This window comes from Trachurus japonicus, chromosome 18 (genome assembly GCF_045865225.1).
Source record: "Trachurus japonicus isolate A0001 chromosome 18, Traja_1.0".
Taxonomy (NCBI): domain Eukaryota; kingdom Metazoa; phylum Chordata; class Actinopteri; order Carangiformes; family Carangidae; genus Trachurus; species Trachurus japonicus.
In genome coordinates, this window is record NC_140924.1 from 22063925 (window position 1) to 22079564 (window position 15640).

General features: G+C 41.5%; 1 protein-coding gene and 1 non-coding gene across 3 annotated transcripts; both read left to right on the forward strand.

Moving 5' to 3' along the window:
* The first annotated feature begins 198 nt into the window (after nucleotides 1-198).
* On the forward strand, nucleotides 199-286 carry trnar-ucu (transfer RNA arginine (anticodon UCU)). The gene is given in 2 exon segments: nucleotides 199-235; nucleotides 251-286. It is a non-coding gene; the product is annotated as a tRNA-Arg (tRNA).
* Nucleotides 287-863: 577 nt separating this feature from the next.
* Nucleotides 864-13758, forward strand: LOC146969327 (oxysterol-binding protein 1-like). Of its 2 annotated transcripts, XM_085760235.1 has the most exons (17): nucleotides 864-1217; nucleotides 2211-2383; nucleotides 3374-3582; nucleotides 3963-4131; nucleotides 4515-4626; nucleotides 4815-4998; nucleotides 5396-5513; nucleotides 6884-6941; nucleotides 7107-7271; nucleotides 8522-8767; nucleotides 9599-9719; nucleotides 9968-10071; nucleotides 10247-10342; nucleotides 11410-11597; nucleotides 12341-12576; nucleotides 12704-12742; nucleotides 12870-13758. In XM_085760235.1, the coding sequence occupies exons 2-17, from the start codon at nucleotides 2247-2249 to the stop codon at nucleotides 13010-13012; spliced, it is 2325 nt and encodes a 774-aa protein (XP_085616361.1). In that variant the 5' UTR covers nucleotides 864-1217; nucleotides 2211-2246; the 3' UTR covers nucleotides 13013-13758. The 2 variants fall into 2 exon arrangements, with proteins under 2 accessions (XP_085616361.1, XP_085616362.1); XM_085760236.1 differs by lacking the exon at nucleotides 12704-12742.
* The last annotated feature ends 1882 nt before the right edge of the window (nucleotides 13759-15640 follow it).

Below are 15640 nucleotides of genomic sequence, written 5' to 3' on the forward strand. Positions count from 1 at the left end.
TTAGTAGTTTTAATTTGCTATATTGGAGGAGAGGCCATAGACTAGGCTCACTGAGGTGGACTAGCGCTGCTCATCATGGTCCTTCGGCGCCGCCCAGTGTTTGATATTGGCAATGGCGGGCGTCTTGAGAAACTGATTTCCACAGACAGTGGCCGTATGCTGCTTTAAATAGTCACGTGGCTCCCATGTGCAACAGGTGGCTCCGTGGCGCAATGGATAGCGCATTGGACTTCTAGGCATTGATATAGCAATTCAAAGGTTGTGGGTTCGAGTCCCACCGGAGTCGCACTTTTTGCTTGCTCACTTTACTTTATCGCCCGTGCAGCACTGAAACGATGACTGCTCAGCAGCTTGATCTGCATCGATGCGTGTTTATAACGTGTTTATAACTGATTTACGTATTATTATTAACGTCATTGTTCGCCAGCACCATAAGCGAATGGTGCTTTCAAAATAAAGATCGGTTAACATGCGGTAGCATGACATGTTTATTGTAACCGTTTAATCTATTAGTGATAATACTATGCAACAGGCACAACCCTGGTTAAATGTTCTTAGTTCAAAATTAATAACAAAAAGTGGTAAATTAAAATTCAACAGTAATACCCAAGTTCAATAATGTTCATTCGCTACGATCACCAGGGTGTAAAAAATAAAAAAGGAAAAGATCCCTACTTGGGGTAAAAACGATGTACCGACGTTAACAGTAATAAAAATGTACTGATACTATTAAAACGCTAAATATATATTTATATATGGTGACCGGAATATTATTTTATTATTTTTTATTTGTTAGTATTATGGATCAAGACGGCCGAGCCAGCAGCACTCCGGCCGTCGGTGTGTTTCTACACGGAACCAAAAGTGTTGCACCGGGTGTAACCAACGAGCTAACGTTAGGCTAGTTAGATGTAGCCAGCTAGCTTTAGATTCGTGTCGGTGTACGCAGCTGTAGGATGAAAGCTGTACACACGATTATCGAGGGATACTAATGAAACTCCTTGGTGTCAATTTAATTCCCAGTCGTACTGCTTTTGTTGTCGACGCCTCTCGTCTAGTTGTTTTTTTTTATTTATCATTAGCTGTCTGTCCCCGTCTTGGTCAGTTAGCCAGTTAGCCTCTCTTCCAGCTAAGGCACGGTAGCGTATGGGTGTCAAAGTTAGCCGTGACTTCACCGGGTGTCTGGTTGCCTCATCTCACATTTCGGACACGTCAAGGTAAACATTTAGCCGTCGTCAAGTTTAAAAACCTAGCTGGTTGAGCTCATAGCAGTTGTTAAGCGGCGTATATCTTGCATACACACACACACACACCAGGACCAAGACTGTAGATATGCACACGTCAGCTGGTAAAGTTCGCGCAAACATGTCAGCAGCTGGTTTCTCCACTTTAGCTCCTGTTCTAGCAAATAATGAGCTGTTGCCAAACCCTCTTAGCCTTATTGCTGCTAACGTTTGCTAGCTTCTGATGTCAAGCTCGCTATGTGCTTCATTACATATTTTGGTCGTCATCATCTTATATTTCTTATTGTACTGATCAGATTAATGTGACAGCTCTCCTCCCAAAACTAAAAATAGCACGACAGTTCCCCAAATCAAACGTGTCAATTAATGCAGTAAGACAAATTAATATAAAGACGTTTTGAAAAAGAAGGACGCCCCTATGTCATGAGCATCCATTTCTGGTTAAACATTAGGGTTTCTCTAAAAAGAAATGTGTCAGTTGTGGATCTGTATTGATCCTGTAGTTAAACTTTGACCCGTCAGGCCATACTGAAGGATCAATATCAGCCACCTGTAATGATTAATGTTGTTCTATAAACTAAACTATTTCTGAAATGCTCCTGTATGCACTTGGTGTGTGACTCAGGAATAATGTTTCTTATCACTCAGTCTGCTGATTATATTCTTGCTCAATTGTTTGCGTCATAACATGTAAGGAAATAGGGCACAATGCGCCCTGAAAAACATGTTGCAATTTCAGCAGAAATAGTTTTGTCACACCAACAATCTAGATACCAACGGTATGAGGTATGAAGTCATCCAAACCTACATTATACACTATATTTTTGCACTACAGTACAGCAATGTTTCTTGTTAATTTTGATGAACCAACCAAAGCAATTCAGCTTTATACAAAAGCATTACCCCACTCATGTGAATTCACCTACCAACCATTTTTTAAAACTTACATTTTCTTATATTTTAAAGGTTCCGTAAATCTGTATCGTGATTTTGGGGACTGTGATGTCAGAGCCCAAGACCCCCACTCCAACCCCAGCTGGTGACACATACAAAGGATGGGTGTTCAAGTGGACAAATTACATCAAGGGTTATCAGCGGAGGTGGTTTGTCCTGAGCAACGGGCTGTTGTCATATTACAGGTACGCTTATCTGCAGAACACAGACGAAAAAAGGGGTAAAGCCTTGATAATGTCGTCAGGGAAGTCCCTCGGCATTGATCTTAAAGGGATAGTTCACCCAAAATTCAAATTTCACTCATTATCTACTCACCCTCATGTCGACTAAGGGCTGGGAGAAGTTTCAGAGTCCTCTGTGCCTTCTCTGAGTTACAGCGGGGCTCTGTGCAGCACTGCATGTCCATATGATGGTTGCGAACGGAGCTCACTTTTTCTTCGTCCAAAAAGACACACCAAAAAACATCCAAATACCTCCATAGTGCTCGTCTGTAATGTCCCTCTTGTATTGAAGCCCCAATATGAGAAACTGTTCGCGCGCACGATTTGCATTGACACCCAGTTCACGGCTCCGCAAATCGCGCGAGATTCTGGCAGAGCAACACTGGGAGCTTCCGCTACAAACAAGCTGAAAACATGTACCTATTTAAATTTCGGAACAATTTCTCATTTTGGGGCTTCAGTACAAGAGGGACATTACAGACGAGCTCTATGGAGGTATTTGGATGTTTTTTGGTGTGTCTTTTTGGACGAAGAAAAGGGAGTTCCGTTCGCAACCGTCATATGGACATGCAGTGCTGCGCGGAGCCCCCCTGTAACTCCAAAAAGGCACGGATGGCTCTGAAACTTCTCCCAACCCTTAGTCGACATGAGGGTGAGTAGATAATGAGTGAAATTTGAATTTTGGGTGAACTATCCCTTTAAATAATTACTGTGTAATCACATCCAACAAGCTGGTAACATTTTAAGTGAATGAATGATTATCTTTCTATCTATCTATATATCTAACTGGATGTTTGCTTTTTGTGCGCTTGTATATTTTACAAGACTGTAACAATAAAACAGTTAGATGTTGTATGTTTTGTTTTAAATATTTATATCATATGTGTTTGCATTATTTCTGATTTGTGACATTTTCCCTTGAAATTCATCGCATCATATTCCTCTGGTTATCAGGACCCAAGCGGAGATGGGCCACACATGTCGGGGCACGATCAACTTGGCCACAGCAACCATCACCGTGGACGACGCTTGCAACTTTGTCATCTCCAACGGCGGAGCGCAGACGTATCACCTGAAGGCCAGCTGTGAGGTGGAACGCCAGCGCTGGATCACTGCCCTAGAGCTGGCGAAAGCGAAAGCAGCGCGCATGCAGGCCGAGTCAGGTGAAACATACAAACATACGAGAGACTGGGAGAACAGGGAGGAGAAGGAAATACTCTGAAGTTATTGCTCAGTGAATCTTGAGTTGAGTTGAGTATCTTTATTGTCATTATACTAGATAATGAAATTGTCTTCGGACCCACGGCTTAAAAACACAGACATACAGTACAGTAATAAATAGAATAGAAAAGAATAGAAATACAATTTAATTAAAAAAAGATTTTAAAAAATGGAGAGGTGCGACAGAGATGTTTGCACAAGTATGTATTGTGGCTGGGGATGAGGGAGTATAAAGTGCATTAGTGCGAGTCTGAGTGTGTCTGGAGGGAGAGTAGAGTATCTTTTAGAAAGAGCTGCATCTTGATGTTTTAATGGTCAACAGACGACTCCGGGGATGACTTCTCGCCATCGTCCGCGCCAGTGGCACCTGGACAAGGAGGCGGCTCGCAGAATTCAGAGGTCCAGTCTGCTCTCAGAACACTAGGCAGCAAGGTGGAGGATCTCAGCACCTGCAACGACTTGATCTCAAAGCACGGCTCTGCCCTCCAGAGGTCAGTCTTGCACACTAGATTGCCTTCCTTCAATGTTGAACTCTGGCCAAAATGCCTCGACCCTCAGTCTCTGCTTTCTTCATTTAGAAATGAAAACGAAGGTGCACATGAATCAAGCGTGCAAACTCAGATAATGACTGTATTCAAAACATTGTAGATATCATTATTTATAGAAAGGCATTTTAAGATCCTGGTGCTTTGATGTGCGTGTTTCCAAGTTAAGGTGTGGTGTACCTTTTGCAAGACAAGTATTTAGGTGAACAGATGAGTAAACACGAGAGCATCAGTTGCAATAATAAACATTTTTATTCAGATGCTGGTGTTTATTTTTACAATGTTGTCTGAGCTGTCAATCCATGTTTCCATTTTGACCTTTCCCTCAGGTCTTTATCAGAACTGGACAGTCTGCGTCTCACTGGAGAGGCAGGAGATAAGATTCGTCAGGTCACAGAAAGGGCAACGCTGTTCCGAATCACATCTAACGCCATGATTAATGTAAGTGCTTCCCTCCTCTTTTAGTATGTGTATACTGGTCTGGTTGCTTTCCCTGGATTGAGCTCAAAGTATCCAAACTCCTGCAGTCTGTTCTCTATGCAGACCAAATTAACCCCCTACAATAAATTGAATTGCAGGTTTCAGTGGTTCTAATTGACCCTGTTTGACCTTTTGCCCCCCCCCCCCAGGCGTGCCGGGACTTCCTCACTCTGGCTCAGGCTCACAGTAAGCGATGGCAGAAGGCCCTGCAGGCAGAAAGAGACCAGAGGGTGAGGCTGGAGGAAACTTTAGAGCAACTGGCCAAACAGCACAATAATCTGGAGCGAGCGTTCAGAGGCGCTGCGCAGTCCAACGCTACAGCAGATAATAAAAGTAAGTAAGACGTGCGATCCGCTCAAATACAAATCATATTTCTGCCCTCTTCCTGTCTAAGTATTTTGATCACTAAAGTTTCCCCATAAATCAAAAGTAAACAGATTTGGGAAAACAAGTCTAATAATGTCTGTATCATGTGCTTGAATTATTTAATGCATGTCTGTCCTGTTAATCATCTCAAGACTTTGATTTTACTTCCAAGCTTTTATGGTATTCTTGACCTTTCTGTTTGGTAACCACTGTATTAGAAGAACTTGCAACTATTCTGATGTTTCTGACAAACAGCAGATAAAATACCAACAAAAGATGACAGATAAAACACTTGTCATGTGGCAATCAATAGCTAATAAAAAATACATCAGCCGAAACTCAAACTTCCTCGTTTCCCGTAAAGGTGCTGCCGGACCCGGCAAAGGAGAGGCCAGCGACGAGGACGATGACAATGAGTTTTTTGATGCCATGGAGGAAGCTCCTGAGTTTATCACTGTACCTGCAGACCCGCAGTTTCACAAGTCAGTATCTTACTGTTTCCCCAAACACGCAGATAGACAGGAAGGCACCTTCTTGGTGAATATGTTTATTTATTGTAGCCAGTTCCTTGTATGACTTTCAGCTACGAGGTGTGGTTAAGCAACATGGTTTGATTTAAAATAGCATAACTTTAAAGAGACAATAAGACAATAAAAACAAAAAAGAAAACTGCTGCAGGAACAAAGGAGCGTTTAAGTCGTTCAGTAGAATAGCGGCTCTGCTTACGGTTAATTAATGTTTTTATAATAGGGTTCTCCGACACATACATACTAGGTATGCAAATTATTGATTAATTCATTAATGGTTAGTTGGTTGACCTTGTTGTTCCATTAACGATTAATTGATAAGCAGCGATTTTCCTGAGAACATACATTTCCCTCGGTATAGAGTCTATAACATAAAAATCTGAACATTACTTAAAAATGGCTCTACACTAATATTTGTTAGTTTTCTTTGGGAGCACAATGAAAAATGTTTAAGTAACATGTTATTTGACCTTTAAATAATGTTGAGGGTCCTATTTTTTACTTTTGAGAACAGTGAAAACACCCGAAACATTTTTCCTCTGACTTTAAGCTGACTTCTAATGTGACCAAGCATGGGTCATACATGGAAATATGCAATACAAGCAGTAACTTGTTCTTGACCAATACAATATTTGATACATACAGATGAATTGGTCTTTCCTGTCACTACACTATGATGATAAACTGTATTTAACTACTTAAATCACAGTAGCATAAACGGATTTGTTGAACTCAGCTTGATGTAAACATTAATAAAACTCAGTAACCAATCACACAAGCAGCTCCATGTTGTCCCTGTGTGATGTTCAGGGACAGGTCAGGACAGTCTGAAGACAGAGAGCTCTGAGGTTGAAGTTTATAATAACAAAATGCACTTTTTTAAAATTAAGCTCCGATAGTGATTAGCGACCCAGCTAAAACACAGGAGGACACGCTGTACCGGTGTGGATCCGGTGCATTTATCAAAGCTTGGTCACCGGGTAGGTTTTAGCGATCGTACAGCCTGAGGCCAGTATACAACAGGCAACAGTTGTGTTGCTGCCTCTTTTCACCGACAACTCCTCTTTCGCTTGTGTGATCAGTGCGCCATGCACACGTTTTAAACAGAGATCCTGCTACATTATGTCGGCTTTGCTTGTTTACATTTCACAGAAAGTAAATTCTTATTGAATCGATAGTCGATTAATTGTTTACATCCCTAATACATACTGTACATGCACATACTATAATTTGTGTCTCTGTTGGTGAGCATTGAAGCCAGTTTCCTGCTCTGTTTCTTTGTACTTTACACTGTGTTTATTTAACCAGAATCCTTCCTCTTACAGACGGTCGAGCAGCAACATCAGCGGTTTCAACAGTGAAATGTGTTCTGATGATCAGTCGGTATGCCTCTCTGTTCTTCAGCCCCAACTACTTTAAAATATTACTTAACATGATTTATTATAAATGAATTCTGTGCTACAGTCATAACTCAGAGTAGTAACACGAAGCTTTATCATTTCCAGGAGCTTTTTATGCCAGTTATTGACAGAACTTTCTGCCTTTTAGCTTAATGAGGAGCCCCTTGCAATGAACCAGGAGTCCCCCTCCCAAGAGCTGGTGCCCTTGAAGAAGAGGCGGACACGCATCCCAGACAAACCCAACTATTCCCTCAACCTGTGGAGCATCATGAAGAACTGCATCGGCAAAGAGCTCTCCAAGATCCCAATGCCCGTGAGTATCACTGCAGCTGTTACTCAACGTCTGGCGTGACTTTCAGGAAGCTTCTGTGCTGGCTCGGCCACAAAAGGCCTCGGGGAGTTACACCTGATTTCTGTTGTTCTTTTCATGTCTTTGTTCATGTGGGTTTTCACTCAAGCACAGTGAACAAAATGTGATAAGATCACATTGGTACATACTAGACCTCTGGCACCAACGTGGGATCAGGGCATGTCTGCAATACAGGGCCGGCCACATTCTTCGTGTGACATCCTGTGATTAAAATTAGTCAGACCTGTCGGACGTACTGAGAGCAGAATGAGTTACGTTTGGTATTTGGAAAAACCTTCTAGCTGTACATCTGTGATCTCTGTTCAGGCTGCGTATTTTCAGACGACTGCAGCATTGTTCACAGTTGCAGGTGCAACAATGAATTCCAGTACATCTGTCTATAGTCTGACCTTTAAGGCATTTACACACAGGGAGTGCTAATTTAAAGTGAGGTCGTTAACTACCGGTCCTGCAGCAATGACACAGAAACATGAAAGGATGCAAAGAACTCACTATCCATAAGTCCCAGATTAATAAAAGCAATAGTGAAATCGTAATGATACCCGTCACTCTATGTGTGATTGCAGTATGATATCATTGTATGATATTGTGTATAAAAGGAAAAAGTACATGCACACAATCCTTGTTGTTTTGAAATTTCTTATGCTTATTTTTGTCAAGTTTAGTACATGTAACGTGTTTCTAAAGTTAAGTTAAAAAAGTAAGCATGTGCACATACATCCTGCTCCCGATGTGAAAATATCCATTAATTCTAACTGTATCATACCATACCAACACTGTAATTATCATAACAATGAATAAGTCTAGAGAGAGAGAGAGAGAGAGAGAATCCTGCATTCTTTAAACTAACCTATAATTAAAATAATGAATGTGATTTTATTGTGACAAATGTGGCAGCACTTTCGTTTATACAATCTGATATTACTAGGTGAGGACTGTAGAAATGGTGTGCACTGTCCAAGCCTTGACATGTCTGAACAATTCTCCATTACCCGAAGCTTTCCTGAAGCCTGTGAATATTCTCATTCATCCAGGTCATAGTTATCTCAAGGAAATTTCAATCGAACGCAAGTCAAACAACCAAGTCCAGTTGCTTTCGATTGAAATTTCCTTGAGATACTTTCCTGAAGCATTTGAAAAATTTCCAATCGCAAAAAGTTGATCCGCCTCAAAAACGAATCTGTTCTTTGCAGGTGAATTTCAACGAGCCCATTTCAATGCTGCAGCGGTTGTCGGAGGACCTCGAGTACCACGAGCTGCTGGACAAGGCCTCCAAGTGCCAGAGCTCCCTGGAGCAGATGTGCTACGTGGCCGCCTTCTCCGTGTCCTCCTACTCCACCACCGTCTACCGCACAGGCAAACCCTTCAACCCCCTGCTGGGAGAGACCTACGAGCTGGACCGCCGGAGAGAGAGCGGCTACCGTTCCCTCTGCGAGCAGGTGGGAGAAAAAGAGACACAGAAAGTTGCAGGTCTGCCAGGGGAAGTGAAACCGAACAAAGACGGGATGTCAGGAAGGATGACTTAAAGACTTTCACCCACTCAGCATTTTGACAGCTTTTTGCTTCCGTTCTCTTTCCAATGAATTTAAGGCTGCGCGTGTTACAGGAAACGTAGCCGGTCACATCAACAGAATTAACAAAAATTAGAGTTAAATGAATGCTTGTGGTCATTTACATGTATATGTGATTATTATCACTGTTTGAAATGTTCTAGTCATACTTATGAGAAGCCAAACAGTTTTAAAAACACTGTGACATTTTAATATAAAAGACAGGTTACGAAAAATAATATTTTATGTAATTTATTTTCAATTTGGGCCACAGTGTTGGATGGAGGATTGTCGTATCCTCTGGTTCTTTTGTTTGTTGAGAGAAGAAATGATTGTTGGACGAGACAAACTCTGTTTTCTGGGTTGGAAAGGTTGTTGTTACTAAAAACATGAAAGTATATCCACTCCAGTCAGTAATCTGGTAAACTGTGCCTTCAGGCAGCAAATCCGGTGATCAGTGGGGAAAGCTGTGCTTAGAGTACAAGCATTGAGACCGGTTCAGTTTGGTCACTAAAGCCTTAAATGGGATTGTGTAAGTGGGGAAACTATTAAATCCTACTGTAGATGAGTAGTATAATTGGATTTGAGATTTACGGCGGAGGATTTTCATACCCCGCTAAAATCAGGGTTTGTACATAACTCGGACACTGTCTGAATGGCACCAAATGTCATTACTATCAGGGAGTGAATAACTTTGCACTAAATGTGTCTTTCTCACAGGTGAGTCACCACCCCCCTGCAGCAGCGCATCATGTGATTTCTGATCGCGGCTGGACCCTAAGGCAGGAAATCACAGTTGCGAGCAAGTTCCGGGGAAAATACCTCTCCATTATGCCATTAGGTAAGACTCCAAACTGTTGCAGCATGCTATGCATTGTTGGTTATGACGTAGACTGAGGGTGTGATTCGCATATTGCAGCTGTTGATTGAAGGCAGAACAAAAGTAATCTGCTATTGTAATGTAATGACAGCGATTCACGTTGAAGTTTGAAGAATGTTATTTGTCACACCTTGGCTCTAAAAACAAAACAAAAAATGCTTTTGTATGTGTCTGGCGCTGAAGTTTGTTATCCTTTCTTATTTGTGCAGGTACAATTCACGCAATCTTCGAAAAGGGCAACAATCACTACACATGGAAGAAAGTTACCACCACAGTGCACAACATCATAGTGGGGAAACTGTGGATCGATCAGGTGAGCCTCAAAGAGCTGAAGCAGGGTCACAGTGGTAAACAGGAATTGCAGGAAATAAAGGACGCTTGACTGGAGTTCACTGACACATTGAAGATAATACTCTGCAACATTATGCACTGCGCCCTGTTATTCCCTTGAGATTAATGCTGTCTTATTATTTCTGTTTCACTTCTAGTCCGGGGAGATAGACGTCGTGAACCACACCACCGGCGACCGCTGCCATCTGAAGTTTGCACCTTACAGCTACTTCTCCAGAGATGTTGCCAGGAAGGTTAGAATAATATGATTCAGTCTGAACCCAAATGCAGGAAACCCAGAGAGATCCGCTCCTGGTTCCCTCCACAGCTTTGTTTTGTCCCCGGTCCTGCTTTCACCACATGAACCTACTGTCCTGCAAATGTCTCTGTTTCTATTTAAAACAACTCTCTTGCAAGATGACACACTAAAAGAAAAGAAAGAAAAAACAAGTTTTAATGGGTAGTGTTGCTGGAATTTCCTGAATTGGTCTCTTTTCAATTCCTGGGACAAAAGAGCCCTCCTCCTCGGAATTCTGGGAAATCCTGAAAAGAAAAGTAGGATAACAAATTTAACAGAACAGCTTTATTTTATCACATAAAATGTTTCATATCTTTCATGGAGGAAGCAAACGAATATGTCACACGCTTTCCTCCACAATAAACATCAGAGCGTCTTGACGGCCGCCACATTTTAACAGCCTAACGTTACTCCAAAGTCACTTTCAAAAAGCAGCATACAAATAACTTTTGTCTACTTCAATAACAAAAAAAATCTGCCTTGCTATTTTTGAACAATAATAGCTTATTGTGCTTTATGGTTCAATCCGAAACACTCCCAGGTTCCAATGTTCACTTTCAGAGTGGATATTTACATTCACAAATTGTTTGTTTTGCACAGACGTGTACTCATCCGTGGTAAGAGAGGAACTGCTGCCTGTTTTCACTATCACTTCAAATGCAACAGCTCACACTGCTTTTGCACAGCGCAAGACTGAACCATTCGACATGCCCGAATGGTTCTTAGTTATGTTATAAATATCTGTCTTTGTGCGTGGCTGACATAATGTAGGTGATATGAACAAGAACATTATACATTTCATACAGTTTATTGAGCATTTATTATTAGTTTAGGTCATTATTAAGGCAACATGATTAGAAAACACCCCCACCCCAAAAAAATCCTGGGAGCCTTTTTTCATTCTTGGTATTAAATTGACTGACCAGCTGAACTCCTGAAAAAAAACGGGTCTCGGCCAGCAACACTAATAATGAGTCATTACTCCTCTGTTAACCCACATACGTCTGCCTGTGCCACTTTCAGGTGACAGGCGTGGTGATGGACAAAGATGGGAAGGCCCACTACGTGTTGTCGGGGACGTGGGACGAGAAGATGGAGTTCTCCAGGGTGATGCAGAGCAGTCGAGGTGGAGAGAACGGGACGGAGGGCAAACAGAAGACGGTTTACCAAACACTCAAAGCCAGGGAGGTCTGGAGGCGAAACCCTTTGCCGTAAGTGCTCTTACTAACAGGGTTTTTACACACGAGTCAGATCTACAGACATAAACACAACTGACTCACCTGTCTTAATCTCTACTTATTTGGCTGTCCTTTGTGTTAATGGCTGCCGAGAACCAACTGTGACTTGCAACTGATTCAAGTTTTGTTTACATTGCAGGCCAAGTATGAATTAGCACACATGACAGGCTTTTCATGTTTTTACAGCCTGAAAAGTACATAATACCACTAAATGTAATCACTTACTCTTAAAGGGATAGTTCTACATTTTGGCAAATTGGCCTATTACCATAATCCCTATAGTCTTAGCAGTAGGTTTGTGACCTTTAATTGTCGATGCAAGCTATTTTTAGAACGGCAGAGCAGAGCCGCAAGCTGCTCAGAGCTAAGCTACGGAGGCTCATGGGATTTTTTGGTTTCCCTCATCAAACTCGTCAAATACACAATCCAACAACTCCAAAACGCTCTGGTGGACAAGTTGTGACCTGCACATTCACCACGCTATGAGATAATAATGGAATGTCACAAAACGGAGCCGTTTTAGAGGCAAATTCATGCAAAACCGCTGATGCGCGTTCCAGTCTGGGGGCAGTTTTTCAGCAAGCAGTCTCTGCATTTACCTCTAAAACAACTCTGATTGATTGTCTTGGACTGCCCCTTCCCTATTTGTGTTAATTTTGTGTTCCTAGAAAAAAAAGGGATAACATTGTTTTCATATTTGACTTCTTGGTCCACAGCGATGGAGCAGAGACCATGTATTATTTCACTGCCTTGGCGCTAACCTTAAACGAACCTGAGGAGGGCATGGCGCCCACCGACAGCCGGCGCCGACCCGACCAGCGTCTGATGGAGGACGGCCGCTGGGAGGAGGCCAACGCCGAGAAGCAACGGCTGGAGGAGAAGCAGCGCACGGCCCGGCGGGAAAGAGAGAGGGAGGCCGCCAGCCAGCGCACCTCCAGCCAATCAGAAGAAGGTGAGTCCAGTTATGCGTCATGCTTCGTTGTGTTTCTGTGTTCTCCCTCTACCTTGCATGGGGAAAATCATTGAATTAAGAGATAAAACAAAAAAAATCTCTGTGATCCCCCTTTCTCTTTCACAAGCTGTCGATGAGGATTCTCTTACTGATCCCTCCTTAAAAAGCAAGTATCCCTCTTTTAGTCTCTTTCACTGTCAGTTTTTCATGCTTTCATTTCTCCCTTAATCATCTATCTAGATTGTTTACTTTCCGTATTTTTTCTCCAGTAACACAGTGTCTCTTTTTTTCAGGTGCACCGCATGACAACTACCAGGCACTTTGGTTTGAGCGCTGTGAGGACCAGATCACAGGTGAGCAAATCCACATCTATAAGGGAGGCTATTGGGAAACGAAGGAGCGTGGCGGCTGGGACGGTTGCCCAGACATATTTTGACCTCGGTGTTGCCCGCAAAGTGCCCTGAAGAGACTGATCCATCGAAGCTGCCTGGTGGACAGCTACCACAAAGGCCTGCTTGTCCCCCACTTGGACAGCTGCTTCCCTCCAGTGGCTCTCTGTTCTAAGAGATCTCCAGGACGGTCACTGTTGTCTGATCCAGAGGGAGCAGGATTTTCCCTCTGGCCCTCCTTTTCATTCCCATTTCGGTTCCTGCCTCCTTGAGTCGTAGCATCGACCCTTTCGTTGCTGTCACTCATCTGAGAGAACTCCAGTGAAGATTTCCCGCGCTGCTTTGACTCGGGTCGAGCTGTGCATAAGGGGAAGGAACTGAAATGGGCAGTGCTTCCAAATCTATAGTAGATCGTTCTCTTAGTCTCTCTGCTCAAGTCTGTTCAGTCTCTCAGATCAGGAGCAGAAGAGCTTTTGTGCTGATAACACCCTGTGAGATAATGTAGTGTTCCTATTGTCATCCACAGCATTGTGTGCTTTGGTAATAACTCTAAAAAAAAGGGGTTAAGACCTGGTTAATATATAGATTTATATATAATTCTGATTAAAAATTATTTCATTAAAATGTCGACTGGTGGCCTTCAAAATGTTAGCGAGAATTTCTTGTTTATCTCTCTGATTTAGTGTCTTAATGTAATGAAGTGAAGGTTCCAATGTGCTCGTGTGTATGACTACATATCTGCTCTTTCATCACTTTATAACACTGCCACTGTGCAGTCAACAAAAAAAAGAAATGGTGGTCCAGAATACCAGTTGATCCTCTACACTGTCGTGTTTTATAGCTAGAAGGGATTTTTTTCTTTACCAAGGCCTGATGGAAATTATTGTTGTAAAAAATTGTGATGTGGGTACAAGGCCTCAACACTCTTTCTCTTCGCCTTAGAAATGAGCGACACGCTCTCACTTGTATTTACATCACACCTCAGTGGATATGATGCCGGTGTTTGTTGCGCAACCATTAAAACTTTGAAGAAACACTTTGGGAAGGAAATAATGCTACAAAATGGCTGAATGTGCTGAGAATATCGCACATTAGTTCACTTTTATTCAATAACAATAAATGAATTGACCCCTTTTCACAGCACTGGTCAAATACTTAGCCGTTTTGCAAATAAAATGAACGGTAACTAAGTTACATGGCAGTAAAAAAAAAAAAATCAAAAGTGGATGATACTTGGTGTGATCTTTTTTGGCAGTAACAAAAAAGGCAAGAGCAAAGAAAACAATGAAAAGTAAATGACAAAATAAATATCACACCATGATGTATCTGCTGAAGAGTTCATACATATGCAAGTACATTTTGACACCAAAAACATGGGATATAATGTGTGTGTGCATTTCATAATTTTGTTTGTAAGTGTACTTAAAAATGAAGAATAAAGAAACAAAGAATTTAAAAGCATTGCAAATAACTATGATTTTATAAATGTATAGAAATTCATATTATAGTATTGATAACTGTAAAGTAGGTTTTTTTTTCTTGTATTTTTGGTTCCTCATATTATGGGAAGAGGACTGTCTTCATTTTCAGAAAAAAAGGGAGTTTCCATACTTGACCGAGAGGCGAGACATGACATTGTTCAGTATTTTGTATTAACAAAAAACAAACAATCTGTAATAAACAAATGCTGTGATGTCAAACAAACAGATTTCACACTGTTTCACGTTTCATTTGTTCAAACATTTATGAATTGGGTGACAAACTATCACAAAAACCAATGTTAACATGTTTCCACTAACCCCCCCCCGCCCATATATAATTTTCCAATAACCTCAGAGTGCCAAATATCTCTTTTACAATTCAAAGTCAATGATGGGAGGAAAAAGTGCAACTACACTGATAAATCTGGTTCTGGACCAGTACATTGACCATTTCAAATATCACAGGTAAGACTAGTTTTTAATGTTGCTTGTTACAAAAAGGCAGAAATTCTTGAGATTTTTAGAGTGGTTTCAAAAATGTTGCTGTTGCATATGTTTTCCTGTAGAGGGCTACAGTTCACTTCCACCAGTGAGGATCTATCAAGATGCTCTCATTCATGTAGCTTCATCAAGTCCCAACGTTAACTTGTCAGATACTTTGCTTTGTCACCAAATACTTACAAAACTAACCTTTATTAAGCCTTAACTCTACTTTATACTTACTACAAATGAATTGCACTAAATAAAGACAGAAAGCTTTAACAATGTACCTGCTAAACATCATATCTTCAAAAAAAATAGCATATTAGCATGCTGGTGTTAGCATTTAGTTAAAAAGAAAAGCTTTTAATACTTAAACTGAGCTAGGATTCCCCTCGTGAAAATATCTGTATGCTTAAAAGACTAACCTAGTGATATAGATATATAGACCATATAGGTTATAGATGCTGGATGCAGAGGTTATAGCTGTTCTGTAAGCAGCAAAAAAATGATGGTGTAGAAATAAGGATTGTCACTGAAAAGAAAACAGAATGAGTTAAGCTATGCCGTAAAAAACAGTTTAAAGAGCTTTAACCTTTATTTAAACTCCAGTCTTTTCTCTCTAAATCGCCAGCTGGCTCTGGTGTTATTTTCCCTGGGAGAAGAGCCGTTCCTTCCACTGTGCACATCGCAGGCGCCTCTCTTGCTGTGTCA

Bases quoted from the DNA above. Each gene is read 5' to 3' on its own strand.
- LOC146969327 (XM_085760235.1), top strand. From the start codon at position 2,247: ATGTCAGAGCCCAAGACCCCCACTCCAACCCCAGCTGGTGACACATAC. The intron at 9,720-9,967 runs GTAAGACTCCAA...TTATTTGTGCAG, and splicing joins CCTCTCCATTATGCCATTAG to GTACAATTCACGCAATCTTC. The intron at 12,577-12,703 runs GTGAGTCCAGTT...CTCTTTCACAAG, and splicing joins CTCCAGCCAATCAGAAGAAG to CTGTCGATGAGGATTCTCTT.